Source organism: Xylocopa sonorina, chromosome 11 (genome assembly GCF_050948175.1).
Source record: "Xylocopa sonorina isolate GNS202 chromosome 11, iyXylSono1_principal, whole genome shotgun sequence".
NCBI lineage: Eukaryota > Metazoa > Arthropoda > Insecta > Hymenoptera > Apidae > Xylocopa > Xylocopa sonorina.
Genome location: NC_135203.1, coordinates 7,726,035 through 7,745,464, shown reverse-complemented (window position 1 = coordinate 7,745,464; position 19,430 = coordinate 7,726,035). Strand labels below are relative to the sequence as shown.

Below are 19,430 nucleotides of genomic sequence, written 5' to 3'. Positions count from 1 at the left end.
GACTTAATTTTGCATAGAAATTTGTGTGTACTTGTTTATATACGTAAATTTTGACTATTTTATATATGTAATAATTGTACTATAATATTTACTTTGTATAATCGTATCAAAATTTACGCTAAAACAACCTAACCTTAAAGATGTGCACTACTCGACAAAGTGACAAAGAATGTGTTATATAAGAATAAGTCATTTCTTCTAGTTTTAAGTAGTATGCGATGTGTTGTTTAGAATGTGTATTTGAATTGTAAATGTTAAACATATGATAATACAATTCGCGAATATTTATGAATTCTTTACGGTTGAGTACGGAGTTCCTTTTCTTGCATAGTATATCATGTTTCACTTTCTACAGGAAGCATGTTTGCAAATATAGTATTACTTACGAATGATCTGTATTTATCGTCATCCATACAATACTTCCATCACTTAAATATTCATGTTTATTATCGATATTTGTGTTTATGAATAATTTAGACTGTTAATACAAAACCTATTGCTTTGAAGGTATTAAGTTTTCCTTGTCAAGTACAGTTTTTCAGTTTTATTATAAAAGATATCATTCTAAATCACAGATCGCTATGCTAGGCAGTTTACTATTATTTAAGGGTTATAATACTATGTGAGGTTTGAAAAATGCTATTTTGTTAACAAGTGGATCGTTTACATTGTACTATGCTCTTTGTATACAAACTGTACAGTATTAGAAACAGTTGGCAAGTTTTTGTAACGCATGGCACAGCTAAGCGTTTTAATTTTAAGTACCACTGAATTTTAACTATAATGTGCCATGATGTGGGGTGCGGAAGTACTTTGTTGGCCTATACGTAACATTAAAATTTTACTACATAACTTTTATTGCCATATAAAAAGCTATTAAGACTCCTAAGACTGATAGAACAATTCGAAGTTAATTTTATCTACAATTATTAGACGTTATATACCTATCGTGAAGATTGCATCTAAAATTCCTACTTTAAAAACTATCTACTATTGTACAAGTATGAATACGTATATCAATCAGTGTTAAAATACTGACTAGGTCTTCCATTGATATTAAGAGTACATTGGAGAGTACAATGCGCACAAACATACATAACTAGATTTAAAATACTTCAAATTCAGCTGCCTCGACTATTCTGCGTAATTAAAAAAAATCGTAAAAAAGTGTTGTACACTTAGTGATTTTATGCAATCGTCAGTCGACACGTTAATATTTTAACGATTCTTTTTCGTTTTACGTAGTTACGACTGCACGATCGTATTAGATCACAATAAATTACATCACGACAGAGCATATTGCTCGAGCTAGTAGTTACGTAGGAATCAGTATCATTGCACTTTATTCCTTCTATTAGTGTACCTATTTCAAGACCGATGGCATATTTCCTCGCTGCCCGTTACATTCAATCTGTGTGATCCGACTAATTAACGCGACTAACGTACCATTAAGATGTTCCCTTAGTGAAAGATAACAATCACCTTGCTCTGTTGTTCGATTCGGATCAACCAAATCGTTCCGTAATAACACGATATACTCGTTTCCGCGAAATACCTATCTGGCTCGTTCCCTTAATTAGTGTTGATCTTCGTTTGCCTCTTTCTTTCGAAGTACCTTTTGTATCGACGTGATCCAACGCAGTCTATATTCGTGCCTGATACTTTCGACGGAAAGTTGATATCCAATCTAGCTACTTGAACCGATCTCCTATTTGCCGTACTCTTGATGTATAGTTATTAGGAACCAGAACGCTCCTACTAGGAATATCGTTCCCGAAAGATCGCCTAAAGCCGTCAAGTACGGAATGGCCGAATTATCCGGGTCGATTTTGTATCGCCACATAGCGTGTATAATAATGTGGGCAACGTAGAGTAGCAGCATGACCTGTAACGAAAAAATTACGCGTTTTATCACGGTGGCCTAGAACCTTTCACTTTTTCAATATCCGTTACAACCGATTCGTGGGAATCGTACTCACCTGAAGAACGGCCATGACGAGATAACTGACTACGAAGTAAATGTGCAGCGTAGACCTACCATTCTCCACGTAATCGGCGATAAAGATGAAAATCAGTTCGCCGAAAAGCGCCATGCAAATGAGTATTCTGGCTGTTTTCGCGTACGGCGCTAGAGAACGGGAGCCAACGGTTATTATGCAATTGTGGAACTGCGAAAAATGGTGTAATCGCGTGGAACGTTTAGTTATAATTGCGTCACTTACTGCCTTTAAACAGCGCTGTCCACGGGGCGACGAACATTTTTGATTGCGGCGGTAAAATTCCCATGATCGACGTCTGGTGCAGCGTCGTTGAGATTCGTGATGCTTGCACGGATACTAAATTGCCACCAATTCCGTTTATGATGGGTTGGAAGATTACAAATCCGTTGAATTTGTCGACGACCCGGTTAAGAATCAGACCGCCGAATCTGTGCGAAAATATAACCGATGAATAGGATTTTGCACGACTCGCCTTCAAGGACTGTGCTAAGCGTTTATTAGCGATAACGAAGAGAAGAAGAAAAAAAAAAGAAGGGAAAAGAAGATGAACAAAGTATACGAACCCGCTGATAAATAAAGCCGATAAAACAGGCACCCATCCGGATGTTAAAACGTTTTTAGTGTATTTATTCTTGAGAACCACGTAAACCCAAAATGGCAAGATTGCAAAGTAAAAGCCGAGTATAATGTACAAAAGCCATGGCTCCTGTCCCATTCTCTCGAATAACGCCGACGCGATTGCTGATAGCACGGAGAGTGACACGACGTCTCCGAAGGAAGCAGCCAAAGGTGTAGCCAAATTGTCGGGATTCATTTTGCACCGGTACGAGACCATGATGACGGCGATCATTACAAAATCTGTTGAGCAAGAACGGTAATGAAACTCGCGGTCTGATATAAAGTCGTGTTAAATGTCAGACACGTTCGAGGAAAAAGCGGAAATAATTGAAGCAAGGAACCAACGCGTTAGGCACGACCTTGTCTTTCTTGTAACGTGCAATAGCAACGTAACGTAATAATTTATTGCATATACGTGTGGCTGGCGTCGTTTGGTGAAACGCGTTTGCCATTTGAAAACAGGAAAGATCGACAGATCTCAAGTTAATGTGTAATTGCGGCAGGAAACTGATCTACGGCCGATGATAATGGTTTTACCTAGAATGAAGCAAGAACTTGTGGCGGTGCATACGCTTGCGGTGGCTAATAACAGGCAATTGTCCCATTTGAATGCGTGCTTGTCGCTATTCGTTATCGCGTCGACCACGACTGCGAAAATCGATACCAAAACAGCCGCGACGATCGCCTGTATCTGCACCAACGCGATATTCCCAATAATCATTTTGCCGATCTCCCGCACCCCGTGCATGTTGCCCAGATTCGTTTGCGTGCACAACCGTGAGGCCAGACACATGTCGAGATTGCCTTTCAGCCCCAGCAGCGAGGGCACCAGAATGATCAATTGAGAAACGGCGACGAATACTGGCCAGGTCTAAAACAGAGACGACATTGAATTAACCCATTCAGTGCCGGTGACTCGGCCCGTTGCGTCACACGATGTTTCAATCAGATGACAGTGTAATTACAAGTGTCGGTTTCTGGGATGTGACCATGCAAACAACGCTTTGCCCCGAACGGGTCAAAGGGTTACATTCCACGGACTATTCTTACGAATGGAATGCAGCCCAGGAATCTAGATTGCGTTTCAAGAATTTCTACATTAGCAGACGCCGATGAAATTTTCGAATGTTTGTGTCGAACGAATTGTACACTATGCAGGTCGCGTTGAAGAGGAAACGAGGATCTAAGTAACAAGAAGGAAGAAACGGGGGGAATGGGTGGATAATTTACGTAAAAGATTCTCATCGTATATCATTTCGACGACAGGTAAAACGCGAAGACGCGATAAATACAAAAGACGCTACTGTCTGTATTAATATTATCATCGGGCTATAATAAAAGTGATGCGCGCGATCGATAAGCGAAACGTACTGTCGGAAAAGTACGCGATTTACGATCAGATCGGCGTGCGACTTTTCGATTCCTCCGACATAATCGAACCCGAGACAACGATCTCGTTTTAAAGTCTACATACATCCATCCATCCATCCATACACGTAGTTAACGTTTGAAAGAACGTACCGTGACCTTCGCCAGCACGAGGCCCGCCCCGATGGTACCTATCCCGGCGATGAAGAAAGGCACGGCGACTTGAGTGGTGGTCTGATACCATCTCTCGTTTCTGTACGTGTTGCTGCCATAGCCGGCCGCGTTATTATGATAATCAGGACCGGGATCTGAATTTGCGACGGAAGAGATCGTCACTATGGAACTTCCACTGGAAAGTGATCCACCACCGAGATTGGGCAGTGACATGTCCGTTTTGTTTGTTTGGCCGTTAGGGCTTTTTAGGCCCGCTACCAAGAAATCAACACATCTCACATTGCACCGTACGACATTTCAACGACATTTAACTAAACATCTACCGGGACGTCATCGCGGGTCGCGGAACGAAACGCGCGTCACCGTCGCGTTAATCGTTCCAGCTGCCGGATGCTCTTAATAAATTTCTTTATCGTCGCATTCTGTTTCGCTAATCCGACATCGGGAAGATATGTCCATCCACGATTACATACGCGACACTGAACCAACGAAATGTCGTCGTCGATCGTTGAACCCCGCGACGCCTTTCAGTTACTCCTTTCGGTATCGCGGCGTGAGACCAACGGATAGACAATAATGAACAAAGCTATCGCGCTAAGGACGATTGTTGTTCTTCTTCGATCGTTTTGCAATACGCTCGCTGGCGATATCTACTTATTGTTTCGTGTTTCCGCGGACGGAACACGGTCCGACGGATGATCCCGATCGACGACGCGTACTCGCAATTCCATTACACGATACGCGGTCACGATTAATTAACACAGCATCGTTAATATCGGGTGCGCTGTAACCGAGTGAAGACTTCGATCGCGATTGCCGAACGGTTGCCGAATACACAAGTACGAAGCAACGCGATTCTTTTTCGTTATCTTCGTACAGTCTGTTGCAAGTAAGTCTCGCCCGTGTTAAGTTATCGAGACGATGAGCAAATGTCTATAAAAGTCGTACGGTTTGTGACCTTTCGCACAGGCGATATATATTAAAGTCAAATATTCGAATGCGACAAGATTTATAGTTAAACGTCATCGGTTTTTTCGTTTAACCCATTCACGCGGATTAACGAGCCAGACGTTTGATGCGCGGTCGAAGACAAATCGTGCGGCTACATGTCAGTCGCGCGATTATTATTTCTTGTTATGCACATCTTGTTTGTAACAGGCGCGCGAAATAAATCCTGCGCGAATGGGTTAAACGGCAAACCACTACTCGGAGACTGCTAAACCGCGGATCTACGTATCTGCCTACCTGCCACCTTTTTGACTACGTCAGGTTCCGCCTTGATGTCCGTCGTTGTGTTCATCTTCTTACCAACACCATTCTCTATACAGTCGAAGTTCAACGCATAGTTATCCTTGCCGTTCGACATGTTCTCCCTCGGTATGGTGAACGCGTGATCCTTAATTCCAATGCGGCTAGGTCTGCTCGCTGATCGGTCATCACGATCCGCACAGTCGTTTAACTTTATATCAGTTACGTTCAACAGCGTCGGTTCAATCGACGAGTCCGGAAAAACGACCATACCTGCGATATATTTCCTCGATTATGCGACTAAAAATAGGTGTAGCTTTTACACGGTGCGATATTTGTTGCGGGCACGTACCGAGTTCGGTGTCGGCGAACGATCTTGTAGTATCCCCTTCGAAATTGGCAGAGTCCAGGATCCACCTGTGATATTTTTACGTCCGACCTGCCTATTTCGGTCAGCCTTGATCTGTTCGGATATGTAAAAATTAACAGAAATCCTCGTTAATACCCTTGCTATTTGTTAATCGCCTCGAAGCTTATCGATCGCATATCGATCGATTATCGTAAGATTCTGCTACTTAAAATATAAATATAGACAAATATCGATCCGTGATTTATTTGTTAAACTGATTAAAGACAAGGGGATTCACAGACAGCAGATAGCCGTCTCCCGCTACTATTTTAATGTCGTTGCTCTTGGTCTAGACGTTCTGATAGCATGTGAAACACTATACACGGGATCAGCACAGTATCATTAACGACACAAGGAACTTAGTTCTTGTATTACTATTAATCCGAGCCCACGTGTCGACGGATTTAAATTACGCGCACGCAAAAAAGCTGAGGACAGCTTTGCAGTATTTTACGAGAATCTACTTAGAGGGCAACATTTCATGTGAAATCGGTAATTGTATATTATCAGCGATTCCTTTTACCGGATCATGTTAGATTTCGCGCGTTCACTTTTTATCCCACGATGATAGATTTGCTTGCATTGCCCAGACACGAAACAAAAATTAACGCGATACACCTGTTTGCAGAAGTGAAATTGCTGCTAATTATATTTGACCGAGGCCAGGTACACGAACGTCCCGCGATAACAGCATCGATACCGCATATTTCCGAGTGACATTCTATTATCACCGGATATCTGTCAAGCACGGTTTTTCAAGTAACTATAACACCGAAAATAACGTTTTCCTTAACACTCTCTTATATCGTTATCGTTTAAAAGCCTCACCGCGGTTTCCTCGGTTCGGAGCACGAACTCGTGTTATTCGAATGACCGCTGCCGTAGACGTTTTACGATATCGATAAGTAAAACAACTTACTCATGGGTCAGAAGCAGATAAGCATTAAAAAAAAAGAAAAAAATATGATAAAAATGCAATAAAAACGAATCTAACGCCGACTAAATATTGTAATGTGTACTTACGTAGTAACGATATATTGGAGAATTTGCGCCAGCGTGTCGACGTTTCCTAGTATGTCGTTTATTGTTCCTTGATACTCGATTAACCCTGCCACTTCTGGCTGGTGCTTGCTCGATCTCGTTGTAGAAGTCGCGTGTGATTTCGCAAGGAACTCCTCTCGGCCCGTGATGCTACGTGAGTAGCAAACGAAACGAAAAACTGGTTTCGTCGAGCGGAGATTGGAAACTGTGATCGATGATCGATCCAGCTCGTAGTGAGAATCGTAGACGGGAAGGCACACACAGGAGATAGCGGAAAGCGGGGAAAAAAAAGAAGTAGCAATCGATGTGGAAGGCGCGATGCAGTTTCGCACGGTAAACCCACCACCGTCGTCGCGCGTACTCACTCGACTGTTTGCCTCACGCGGTCGTAGTTGACTGATAAAGGAAGCTTTAGGTCGTTTGTCGGCATTTCAGCCGTTCGTGTGGAGGGATGCGCTCGTGTTGCTGTCCGGACGTACGTACGAACTTACATACGTGTGCTATCTCACGCGACGATGGTGGGAGGGCTTATCGTAAATAGATGTAAATTGTAGATCACTTATTGATTCGCTACATTGCTCTACAAGGATTTTCGTTCGGATTGCAGTTGATTCAGAATCAGCGCCACGCTTCGCGTCACTCTATGCTTCTCTGGTAGTTCCTTTAAATTTCTGTGCGCGTAACAAGTAACACGAATTTCAATCGGTACGGTTCAACCCAATGAGAATGTTCTTGACACGGTGCGAGAACGATTGCTGGAAAAAAGAGAAAAAAAAGTGGAACTGACGTTTCTCAATTATTCTTCTCGGTAACAAGTGGTGAATATACTCGTGAAATCAAGGTTGCTAAGCGCCACCAATTTCGTCTCATTTGCATATTACATACGCGATGGAAATGCAAACACGCGAGTCATCCGAAATACGTTCTATCCACTTTTTCCAATTGCACTTTTATTCTTTTCTCGCGAGCCTTAATGTTTGCGAGGATTTTAAAACCGCTTGTTCTCTTGATTATTGCAATTCTTCTTCTTAATTATCTCCTATTGCACGCTCCTATTGCAGAGTGATTCAGCATCGGGATATAAAAAGTCTGTAATACCGGGAAGTGTTCTCTTTTTTTCCCAACGCGAAGATGAATACGCGATTATTGCACGGTATCAAGCGAACCGTTCGCTCGATATTATCCGATCGAGCGAGCGCTCGGGTGACCGAGAAGATGCATTCATTTCCATTTTACGGTATCCCATGCGAGGCGAACGCGATTGCACGAATGTAAAAACCGTCAGCTGCACCGCGCGGTCGTTTTCGAAGGAATTTCGTAACAATTGGTATTCCGTGCGTGCAATTACGCGGCTCGAATGGGATTTACCTTCCTCTTTTTCGATGACGTCACGCTGGACGATTTGCGAATAGGGAAGTACCTGCAACACGTACCTCGATCGCGTGTTCGTGTAACGTTAGTCGTAAATTTTCTACACCGCATCATCGAATGCTACATATGTAGCTACGAGACGTTACGATCGACTCTTATCGGCTGTTAAAGTAATTGCTCGAAAACCCGGGAACGAATACTATAGATTCTTCTATGCCTTAAGGCAATGTCAGAGTGAAATGACTTTCGACTGTACCGTTAGAATTGAAGGGAATTCGAAATGCTTGCAGTTAGTTTAGATTGACAAATCGATTATAACGCCGTCAATGACGTCCCTGACGCCTGCTGTCGTTTAAAGACGTTTCGATTATCACTGGCTCGCGACCAATCATCTAGACAATGTTATTGTTTTCCCTCGGCTTCTTGCACCACTTTCACTTCACAAATAATTTTATCAGCAAACGAGAAATATATCAGTGGATTTTCGTGGTATTGTGCCAATATAGATAATTGAAAATGTAATCGACGCAGTAATTTGAACTTCTCACGTTGAACATATTGCAATCGATACTGCTTACTGTTACTTAGTTGAGTGGTGCTCGACGATTCATCAGAAATCACTGTTAATCCGCGACTGGGACACTATTCAATGGTGAATCATTTGGAACTACGATTTACTGATTTGTCGCTTTCGATGGGTCTGCCATGTCCGACGCGCACGCGAACCGTCAGGACACTAATTTGACGAGACCGATTCTGTAAACGATAACACCGAAGTGTAGGTCGAGTAGGTGCCTTAATATTTACATTTCGATATGTAAATGCCCTACATTGGATCTCGTTTTCTGTTAAAGGGGTGATATCAGTCCCGCAAACAAATTGAAGCATAGTATTGTCTTTGTTGGTTCGTTAAACAATCGTAGAAACGTATTTCGATTGTGAACGTGTGCGACGAACAGGTCGCATTCGAAACGTTACGGACACGTTCATTAATGTAACGTTAATTCCAATGTTATTTGCTTAGATAACCAATTAATCCCTCTGATATGGTTACCGTGAAATAAACGAATAAACTGTCATTGTTGGTGAAATTTCGCGCATTCTGTTAACCTGAATACTATAATGCAAACAAACTTTATAGCAGCTTTATTGGTGGCTGTAAAACCTCATGCATCCACTTTATACGATTTTCGCGCTCTGATCAGCATTATAAAACGTATCATGCGCCGTTTGATTAGCAAAGACTTTCTATGAGATTACTATACTTGGATTTTTCGTTTTATTTGGCACGACAACAAGTGATAAGTAATTTTCTTGAATTTATCACAGTTTGAGATCTAGATGAATTTACTGTAGATTCCAAAGATTGACACATTCTGTACGTGTCTTTTTTTCGTGAGTCTTGATCATCGTATACATTTTTTTCCAAAACTATTCTAGTTTTTGTTGCAGATGCTATAATTGTTGTTGACTTATTTAATACAAATGGTATTGAAGGCATTATCGTTTTCGTTGTATTATTCTCGCTTAAACAATTACACTAAATCGAAAAAAAACATCGGCTTACTCTTTCAGAGATAGAAGGAAATAAAAATGCACGGTTTCATTGGTATTTCAGAGAAGTACAATCCTGATTTATTACCATTGTTGTCGCGCCTTTTTTTTCCCGTGATAGATATACGAATAAATAATTAGTTTCCCTGTAGGAATCCCAGAAGGTTAAAATTATTCTCCATTTACCATTCTACCCGCATAAATTTTAATTTACAGTCATCGATTTAAATTTAAATGTAAAGTGAACTCTCAGCTGCTGTGTATACGTTAGAGTATTGTATTTAAAATGTTACTTTTTTAGTCCCTGAGAAAAAAAAAGACAGTTACCGCCGACCTTCATTCGAGTGCACGTATATATGTACATGGAGAGGTTTGTTTGTTGCAAATGATGTTAGTTAAAGAGATAATGGAAAGCACTTCGTAACAACGTCAATTATTTTATGAATATGCAATCATGATTAAGTGAAAAGTATCGAATACACACTATTAATATAAATTAATGCGATAGCATGGACTAAGGTAAATTAGAAGATAATGTACGTATATTATTATCGGTGATTGGATTGGTTAAGATACCGGAAATCAATTTCCAAGATTGATGACGCAAACGATCTCTATGTTCGATCTTCCGTTTCTATCGGTGATCATTGTATTGACCTTGTTAAACTCATAACTTATCCGTACCTTTATCGATGTGTTCTTGATTGGGATTCCAATTCTTTGATAACCAACAAGATTGTACACCATTATTATTTAGGCTAAATAACATGTTACAGTAACATGAATCGAACGACGCGTTATCAATTAATTTTTCTCGATATCTAAACTGACGAACGCTGTTATCGATTTTTGACGTAAATAGATAATTATCGATTCGAATTGACGTATGCAAAAGGTACGAACGCGTACCGATTTGGAATTTCGTGATAGAGGAATGGTAAGATGGGGGGTGAAAGAAAACGAAGACGACACCGCTAATGATTATTATACTATATTATTGGACGTATCCAACTATTCTTGACTAACAAATAATATTTATCGACGAACAACGAACTTCTATGAACTTACATCGTAATTTTGATTCTCGAATATTTTGATTTTCGCTCCTTCGATTTTTTTTGTACCCTCGATCGCGTTTCAGAACGATCGCCAACAATTACATTAAAAGGAATGCCAAACATAGTTACAATGAACATTAATACAATGAAATTGTTTACGTGCCGCGTTCCGATCTGCCGAAGGTTCTCAAAAGATATTACTCGCATAGTAACGTTCGCCAAGGTATTGTACATCTAACTCATAAAAAAGAACTCGTTCTCTGGTAGAATCCAATCGATTTTCCTACAAATTGCTTCGTATTAAACTCAAGTAACGAGCGTGCGACTTTTCAGTTCTTTCGTATAAGTTAGGAATACCAATTAGACACGTTGCAAATTATCTTCTTCAATCATTCGGCTCAAGCATATCGCGTTAACTTCAGTTCTCTCACACACGTGTATTGTTGGGAGATACAAATCAGTATTCCATAATTTTCGACCTTGATTAAGTCATCGTTTCATTTTTTTCTATAATAATCTCTTTGCTCCTCGTTAAAAGTAAGTGAAAACGGAAATCGCGCAGAGCAAGGTATAAATATTATAACTTTTATCGTGTAAATACTTATAAGTAGATATATTTAGATGAAAGCATTACATTAGGAACATTCGGTCTGCTGTATTCTAACGTTACGTTACAGCTATCGTTACGCTTAAAGTTATGGATCTCTTTTCACTTTCTCTTAATAAACAGTCGGTATTCCTCGTTTGTTTGATAAAAGATTCTATTGAGTAAAAAAGCTATTCGTCTATATGTTGAAAAAGACTCGTGGCTCCGTCCCCCCTCCCTCTCTTCCCCTTTATTTCTCTTGTAAAAATAATAATCTTGTATATTTTTGATTCTCACAAAAAAATATTTTACTGTATACGTGCTCTTATTCTTTTTTCTCTTTTTTCGCGCGTTATATTTTTTCTTCTTCTCTCCCATTCATCGACGCTGACAATGAGTGGTCGGTTTATAGATTTACGATTACGCCAGACGAATCTAATTGTGTCTTCAGCTTTAATGTCCGCCGTCACAGTTGTTCATAATTACCATACTCGTCTGTATGCGATCAGATAAAATCACGTTAATTTCCAGCGATCACGTTCGTTATGTACACACACTCGCACACCCGCACACGCGCCTCTACTCCGTAAATATACCCATATATTTTAATAATTCGTAATCGAAACAGTGTTTACTTGTACTTCTGGTTCACCGAGTAGATACATTCACTTTAATTACACTATTTTCACCTGTTAACCACTAAGAGAGAAATAACTAGGGGACCCTGAATCGTGGTACTTATCGATCGTAGATTTACCTTAAATACTTGTAATCGCCGTTGGCTGGTACCGTTTAACAACTAATTTTGATTTTCTCTCAAATGACTTAGCCCTCTACGCACGTTACGTATTACGATATCCTTAGGTGTAGCCCCGACGCTTACTCGGTATTGCTTAACTTTATATGTGTACACAATTCGCACAATTCACACACGTACATACACATGCTATCGTGTTAGAGAGACGTACAAACAGAATTGCCAAACGCGTTTAATCGAGATATTGTTGGTCGAGTACTGTAATAGGGGCGTTCCTCCCAATTATAACATTAACGCGTGGCGCAACTTCGATTACTTAGGTAAAGCTTAACTTAGGAACATACGTACGTTTATACAATACGTTAGTAGGAACTTAATAAGTTTTCGTGTATCACGTTACCGTATTATGCACGTCATCCCCGCGCGAATCGTTCATCAATGGTACCTACATATGTACATACACGTTACAGTTCGAACGCCCGATTTAGCTTAACTTCCGTTCTATTTCTTCGTTTTTTTTCTTTTATTTTCTCGCGGCCCTCGAATCGCAATGATCATGACGCACGTTTCACTCGAAACTTAGAAAAGTACGGGATAATTAGCCGTTACGTCACTTAAGATGGTCGTATAATGCGATGCGCCGTGTACACATCTCTGTGCGCTCGGAATTTCTCATTGCGGTTGCGTAACGTTTTCAACCAGAGAGATATTATTGTCAGGCGGTTATTCCAAGTTTACGTAACTGAAAATAACATTTTCTATACATCGTCGATACATGTGTACGCGATATAATATGAAATATGATTGTGGTTCGAAGCGAGGGCGCGAATCGAGACTAAACTGAGGCAGGAAGTAGTCGAGGACTTAGGTGTTACACCTTTTGCGGATAACAGCGACCATTTATCAGTTTCAATTAAGCACCGTTACGTAAAACTGATTTTGGTTTTTCGTGTATGCTAAAAATAGTCCGGGTTCGAAGTTTTGTGTACTATCCGTCTACCGCATATTTTTCCAACTACCCTTTGTACCCTTTCTTGCTTCTGAACGAAAATGCGATACACAGCTTTCAGTTAGGGATCGAATTGGTATACTTTCGTGTTTCCCGTTTTACGCGATTTCATTAAAACGTCGGGAGAAAAAAAGAGAGGAGCGGATAACTGAAAGGCACGTGTCGCGTAAAAGGGGTGCACGCGGATCCGTTCACCCTTCCGGTCCACGGAGCCCATTCACAATGCCCATGTTAATTCTCCGCGTTTTTTTCCGGCATCGACCCTAATTTCACGATTTCGACGCGTTTTACAAACTTTTTTTTTTTCCTCCTTTCCTTCGTTTCCACGTCCCTCGAACCCTTGGTCGCGCGCGTGCGGTGCGCCTCGGAACAGCGGCACGTTCCCATCTGTCGTCGTGGTCGTTCGTCGACAGGTCGTTGGAAAGGAAACAGGGGAGAGGCGGGTCGGTTACAATGGAGTTCGGAAGCGGGCCAACGTTAAGCCAAGAGAGGGACGAATGGGACGGAATCTTATAAAAGATTTCCAAAATATTGTGTAAATCGGGCAGGGGTGCGTGCCAGCTGAAAATTTGGGGTGAAATTCGTCGAAAACGGTAAGCGCGCGACGTGGCGCGCACCCGGCACGCTTCACGCGCCACGGTGCTGCTAAACAAATAAAGGGTTATGGCTCCTTTTTCGCGCGGCCCCTTTTCCAGACTCGTGAAAAACGTACCTTCGAACAATGTCGATGGTTTCACCCCGTTCGGATAAGTTTTTCCCGGATCGCGGATTTCTCCGGGACGACCCACTCTCCCCTCCGCGCTTAGGAAATCGTTGAACTAGAAAAAAATATGGATATGTGTACGTGCACGCGACTCGCGGATAAAGAGAGAAAAAAAGAGCGTGCGTATTTGTCGCGCGGCGAAAAACGAGGGTGAGCTCCATGAAAGGATTCCACGAATTCCGGCCCTTTCATTTTACGCGGGCGCGCGAATTTTTTGTTCAATGTTATGCGATTCTGCTAACAGGCATTGTAAGGGAACTGGGCGGTGATATTTCATTCCTTCGTGGCATGGTTTCCAGGAAGGAGGTACGTTTGCATGAAGCTGGTTTATCACGCTGCTTCGAGTGCATTCAATCCGATCGATGGCAACGCTATGCGTTCACGTTCAAACGCGTCCGCGCGATTCCGATAAAAATCGTGTCATAGGGCGAAATATTTCGCTCTTCCCTCTCTCTCTCTTTCTCTCTCTCTCGACAAAAAGTTACACGGTACGATACGCTCCGGAGGAGATGAAAAATGTACGAGGAACGACGAGCTCCACGAATTTGTCTCGATATTTGTCTGCGGCCGTCGCCGTTGTCTTTGCCAGTGACGCCCTCATTTATAAGATCGAACAATACCGTTTCACGAAAATTCGCTACGTAGCGAAATATTTCGTCGACCCTCGCCCCGGCACGTGGATTCTTTTGATCGTCGAAGACGACGGCCACGACTGTGTGGTAGTGCCGGTGGTGGCGAAATTATTACGGGGGGATGAAATTTCCAAGTTGCCGGACGATAAGGGGAAGAAAGCGAACGGAGGATCGTAGAGGGTAGTGGCGAAACGGGGGAAAGTATCGAAAGTAGGGGAATGGATTCGAGAGGGAAGGGGGAGGCTTTGATAATTGCAATTCACTTCCTTGTCAAGGTATAAGCGGCGTTGCGGTTGTGGTGGTTGATGAGTAGGAGAAACAGGGTGGACCGGGATAAAGGAGGGGTGCGTACGGTTCGATACCTTTCTTAAATTTACCACGAACTTCGAGACGGCACAACCACCACCACGATCACCGTCGCCGCCGCCTTCGTAAATAAATGACGGGGAAACAAAAGCAAAGATCCCGATTATTTTATCCTACTTGGGGTGGAAGGAAATAAGTCGATGAACGAACATCGCCCACATTCGAAGGTTTCCACTCTGACTCTTTATAAAATGTTAGCACATCGTTCTAGCAAAATACGTATAATATTATGCCTCTAAAAATTTCATTGTTATTGGATTCTTAGATGAATGAAATCGATCAGAGATTTATTACACGATCTATTTGTTTCGCTATTTTATTTCTGTTTTTAAAGAGTCAACTTCACTGTTACGTACTGCTTTCTTTAGTTGAGAAAGAACGAGGTAAATTGGTATCGTCTGTAATTAATATCCGAAGGCTGACGGTAATGAAAAATTGGCGGTTCTTTTGTCTACAGGAGGGAATTAGATTCCCCTCGATATATATATTCCCCCGTTTTCGGAGCTCTTGGAAACCGCAAGATGTTATTGATTTTTATACATATCCCCGGTGGGTGTGGGTGGGTGGACGTCCAATTTTCGGTGTGTACGTGCGTTTGTGTGTTTGCGTACGAGAGTAGGGGCTAGCCGTGTGTCATTTACTCATTGGTCGTTGGTCGAAGGAAGATAGGAAAAGTTGCCTTCCGCCTTCCCTTTTCAAACCGTCGACTCCGACCATCAACCGAAAGGAAAACTCTGATATAGCGCAAGCGTTTCACGTCTCTGGATCGCGTTCTCCCTCTCGCTGAAAATTGACCAACCCGCTTTTCCTTTCGTTTGCCCATAAAATATTATCCCTCGCCACACTCACGAAGAATCGTCGAGAAAAAGAAACTCTCTCGCACTCTCGCTTTTTCCCTCTCCCGCCTCGCTTGTCCGCCCCTCATTTTTTTTTCCCTAGATTTCCCCTCAAACGCTATGCCGTTACGCGTATACATGTGGCGCGAAAAAAATTTCCACTGGAAAAAGAAACCGGATACGGTTATGTTTGACTTATACTTTTTGTTCGATAAAGGGACAAAAGCGCGGGACACGCGAGCAATTTGTCACATTTAATTTGTCGGAGCACCCTTTTGTTCCGCGTTGAAAAACTCGTAGGACAGGCGCCTTTTAAAACACGGAACGGTGAAACTGATCGATCCGGCGGACAGACGTCTGAGTAAATTGAATTATACAAGTTGATGTCGTGCAGAGGCAAACGTTAAAAATTTAATGGGAACGTAAAACGGGCTATCGTTTATATTGATGCGAGTACGAAACGAAAGGAAATGAAAATGATACGAAACGAAAAGCTGAAAGAAATGAAAAATGCTTTATTAATTTGTACACACCGCTCTGATCATATCAATGTATAGAAATCAGAATAAAAAAGTGAATAAAAATAAATATACAAAATAATACAAAAATATAAAGTAACAAAAGAAAAGCTTTTATAGTTCGCAGTCTTATATAAAAATATACGATTGATCTTGTATATCAATAAACCATTCGAGGCTAGTTGTATATAATATATATGTTTCTTCGACTATGTCATGTGACTAGATCAGCTTTTGGAATTGTAAACCGTGTCGAAAATGACTAGATGAGCTAAAAATAATTTCCCTAGCCGCGCGGAACACTTTACATGAAACGCTTATCAAAACACCCACGCTCATTTAAATAGTATAATACAGACCATACATTATGTATATATAACCATTTTCTTTTTCATGTACGAAACGTGTCTAGTCTGTGTCCAGCTTAATTTTTATATATATATATATATATCCTTATATTATCAATAATATATATAATATATATATATCAATGTTCAATATAATTTGTGTTTCTATCTTTTTGATTTAAAGGGGTAAAATTTGATTTTGCGCTCAATTACGTTAGTCAAGGCAATAATTGTTCCGGGACCCACCGCTTGCAGTGAAACTTGATGATCCTCGGATGCTAGGATCGTCATGATTTTCTTTCCGTGCAAATCGAGAACGATCCGCGAATATCCGTGAAATTGAATAGCTATGGAACCGAAAACGAGAGCCGTTCTGTCGAGCCACGATGCGGTTAAATCGCGGGAGCACTCGTACGTGGCGAGATACATAAATTACAGGCAGTTGGAGAAAAACCATGACGCCCCCGGCGTTGCCCGATATATTATCGACTGCGAGTCGTTACAATAATTAAAATCTACGACCCTCGTCGCCGCGCACGGGCCATTAAGTGCACAATACGCATAGTTCCATGGGATGCAATTAAGAGGGTGCCGATTTACATGGACGCACGCGTTTTGCATGTCACCGTACGTCCGTGGGGCGAGAAAAATGGACAAAAGGGGGAGAGGAAGTACGGGGAATACGTGCTCTCCACCCGTCTATCCGTCCTCCCTCTGATCACCCTCTTCTTTCCCCTTCTCGTTCAGCTCATTTCTCTGCTCTTGGACTTTTTCCGAAAAATCCCGGCCAAGGTCGTGACCTTTCTCCTCTCCGACCTTCCCACAAGGGGACCAGATGTGGGACCGTTCGCCCGGGTCCAACTCGTCGGCTCGACAATGCCGCTAAAAATTCCGTTTTCCCCAACCAAAATTTCGCCCCGTCCTTCTCTCTCGTTTTCTCTGACCGCTGGCTTTTCTCCTCATTTCCGTACACCCTCCTCACCTTTTCTCAATGGATTCGTAATGGCCGATTCCTCTTCTGGTCTCCCCTCAAAAAGTATGTTAATGCACGCGTGCGCGCATACTAATTCAGACGAATTTTCGCCGGGAAACCCGGGACGTGCCCTGTTAAATGACGCGGGCTCTCTCGAATTTCAGCTGTCCCGGGGAAATTTTTATGGCCACTGAGACAAAAGCTCGGCCGGGCACCGAGACCGCCGTTCTTGCTTCCGATGCGTCATAAATCCCGATCGCGTCCCGGCCTGATGAGCGTTCACAATTTACCGACCACCACCTTCCCCCGTAACGATATTCAATGGGTGCTCGTCTCGCGAGCAGGACGATCCATCGCGTTCCGTTCGAAACGCTCGCGCCGTGGACGTGGTTGAGTAAATAGAGGAAGGTAGCCGTAGACGAGCCGCTTGGATTATTATTTCATAATCCAAGGTCAACATTGCGTGGGCGTGCGTCGAGGGCGGAAATGTAACGCGGGTGTGTTTGTTCATCGTAGGGACCGCGAGGAACCCCAACGGTGCAAGGAACGAATTTTCGGTAGGCGAGTTAAAAGTCGGGACGGCTGCGCGTCTGGCTATCGACTGGACATGCACGCGGTGCCACTGTAAAAACAGCTGTCTTTTAAAATGTTTCGATCGAATGCTCAGTGACCGTAGCTCTCGAGAAATTTGCTAACTCGACTGAAAATACTGCAGGAACGATCGAGGTACGCATCGTTTTTTCAGCGTAGCTCTCTGTTAGTTTTTTAAGTTTTTATTTTATCAACTCTGCTGGCCGGGTAGTTGATTTTTCGAGCGTACGAAAATCGAAACGAAATAGGATGTAGTCGAAGAAAGAGAAATTTGCCATTACGAGGAGAGAGTTATCGTGGTACGAATTGTTTCCGGTACGTACGGACAATAGAAATAAATGGCTTCTAGTCCTCGTGGACGCTAGAATCGCGTTTGACTTCGATTCGATTCGTACATATATGGCGATAACGAAATTTTGATTCTCAGTTTCTTCAGCTGCAAGGCACGAGGTTGAAACAGCATTTCGAAAAGGAACCCTTCACTCTGCTATTTCTTGTAAACAACTATATAGTTTATGTATAGATATACAATCAGAGAGGCGTATAGGTTTTTTAATCGTAGATTTCAAGAAATGTCGAGTGCTCGAGTGGTCGTTCGATGTCTCCCAAATATCAGGGAAGGGATCGATCTGCGTATATTTGATATTCGCGGCTCGCGAAACGCTTTATCGATATTATATTTATTTTAATTCTAACTGCGATGCGTTGGCTGTGTATACGATTGTACTTTTTGTTGCGGGTTATACTGTGTCGACCCTGAGTTTTTTGGCTTTCACTGCTCATTGATATCTAAATATTGTAACCGTAGATTTAATCATGCTCGCCCCTCAAAGTTACAGTAATTACGTTACCACCCTCCTTCTTAAATCGTCGCATTCTTCGTTCCCCGTGTTCTCTATCGTATCTTAACGGCGTCTACTTATAAATACCTCTCTAAATCCTCTTCCCTATCTATCAACTTTGCTCTTATACGACGTATATATATATATCTATATATTTATATATAAAATATTGACTAGCACGATCGCGAAAATGAAAACCATCGGATACGTCACGCGACGCTCGGACATCGAGTTGGCGTCGCGTTTCCTTTTACCATCCTGCATTCGCTCGCAATTCCTGGACTTGAGCAAAAAGCAAAATAGGATTACGAGAATAATTAAAAGGAACAAAGAAAACTGTTTGCTCGAAGTATTAGACACGGTCTAGTA

General features: G+C 42.0%; 1 protein-coding gene across 2 annotated transcripts; it reads right to left on the bottom strand.

Moving 5' to 3' along the window:
• Nucleotides 1-1,012: 1,012 nt before the first annotated feature.
• LOC143429433 (solute carrier family 41 member 3) lies at nucleotides 1,013-7,327 on the bottom strand. Of its 2 annotated transcripts, none has more exons than XM_076905103.1 (9): nucleotides 6,841-7,327; nucleotides 5,761-5,871; nucleotides 5,406-5,681; nucleotides 4,140-4,294; nucleotides 3,156-3,489; nucleotides 2,564-2,858; nucleotides 2,223-2,428; nucleotides 1,980-2,128; nucleotides 1,013-1,885 (listed from the first exon to the last, which is right to left on the bottom strand). In XM_076905103.1, exons 3-9 carry the CDS (start codon nucleotides 5,677-5,679, stop codon nucleotides 1,709-1,711), a joined length of 1,590 nt encoding a protein of 529 aa, XP_076761218.1. In that variant the 5' UTR covers nucleotides 5,680-5,681; nucleotides 5,761-5,871; nucleotides 6,841-7,327; the 3' UTR covers nucleotides 1,013-1,708. The 2 variants fall into 2 exon arrangements, with proteins under 2 accessions (XP_076761218.1, XP_076761217.1); XM_076905102.1 differs by having other exon boundaries at nucleotides 4,140-4,414; nucleotides 6,841-7,325.
• Nucleotides 7,328-19,430: the final 12,103 nt, after the last annotated feature.

Bases quoted from the DNA above. Each gene is read 5' to 3' on its own strand.
- LOC143429433 (XM_076905102.1), bottom strand. From the start codon at position 5,679: ATGGTCGTTTTTCCGGACTCGTCGATTGAACCGACGCTGTTGAACGTA. The intron at 3,490-4,139 runs GTACGTTCTTTC...TCTCTGTTTTAG, and splicing joins TCGTGCTGGCGAAGGTCACG to ACCTGGCCAGTATTCGTCGC. The intron at 1,886-1,979 runs GTGAGTACGATT...TTTTCGTTACAG, and splicing joins TCGTCATGGCCGTTCTTCAG to GTCATGCTGCTACTCTACGT.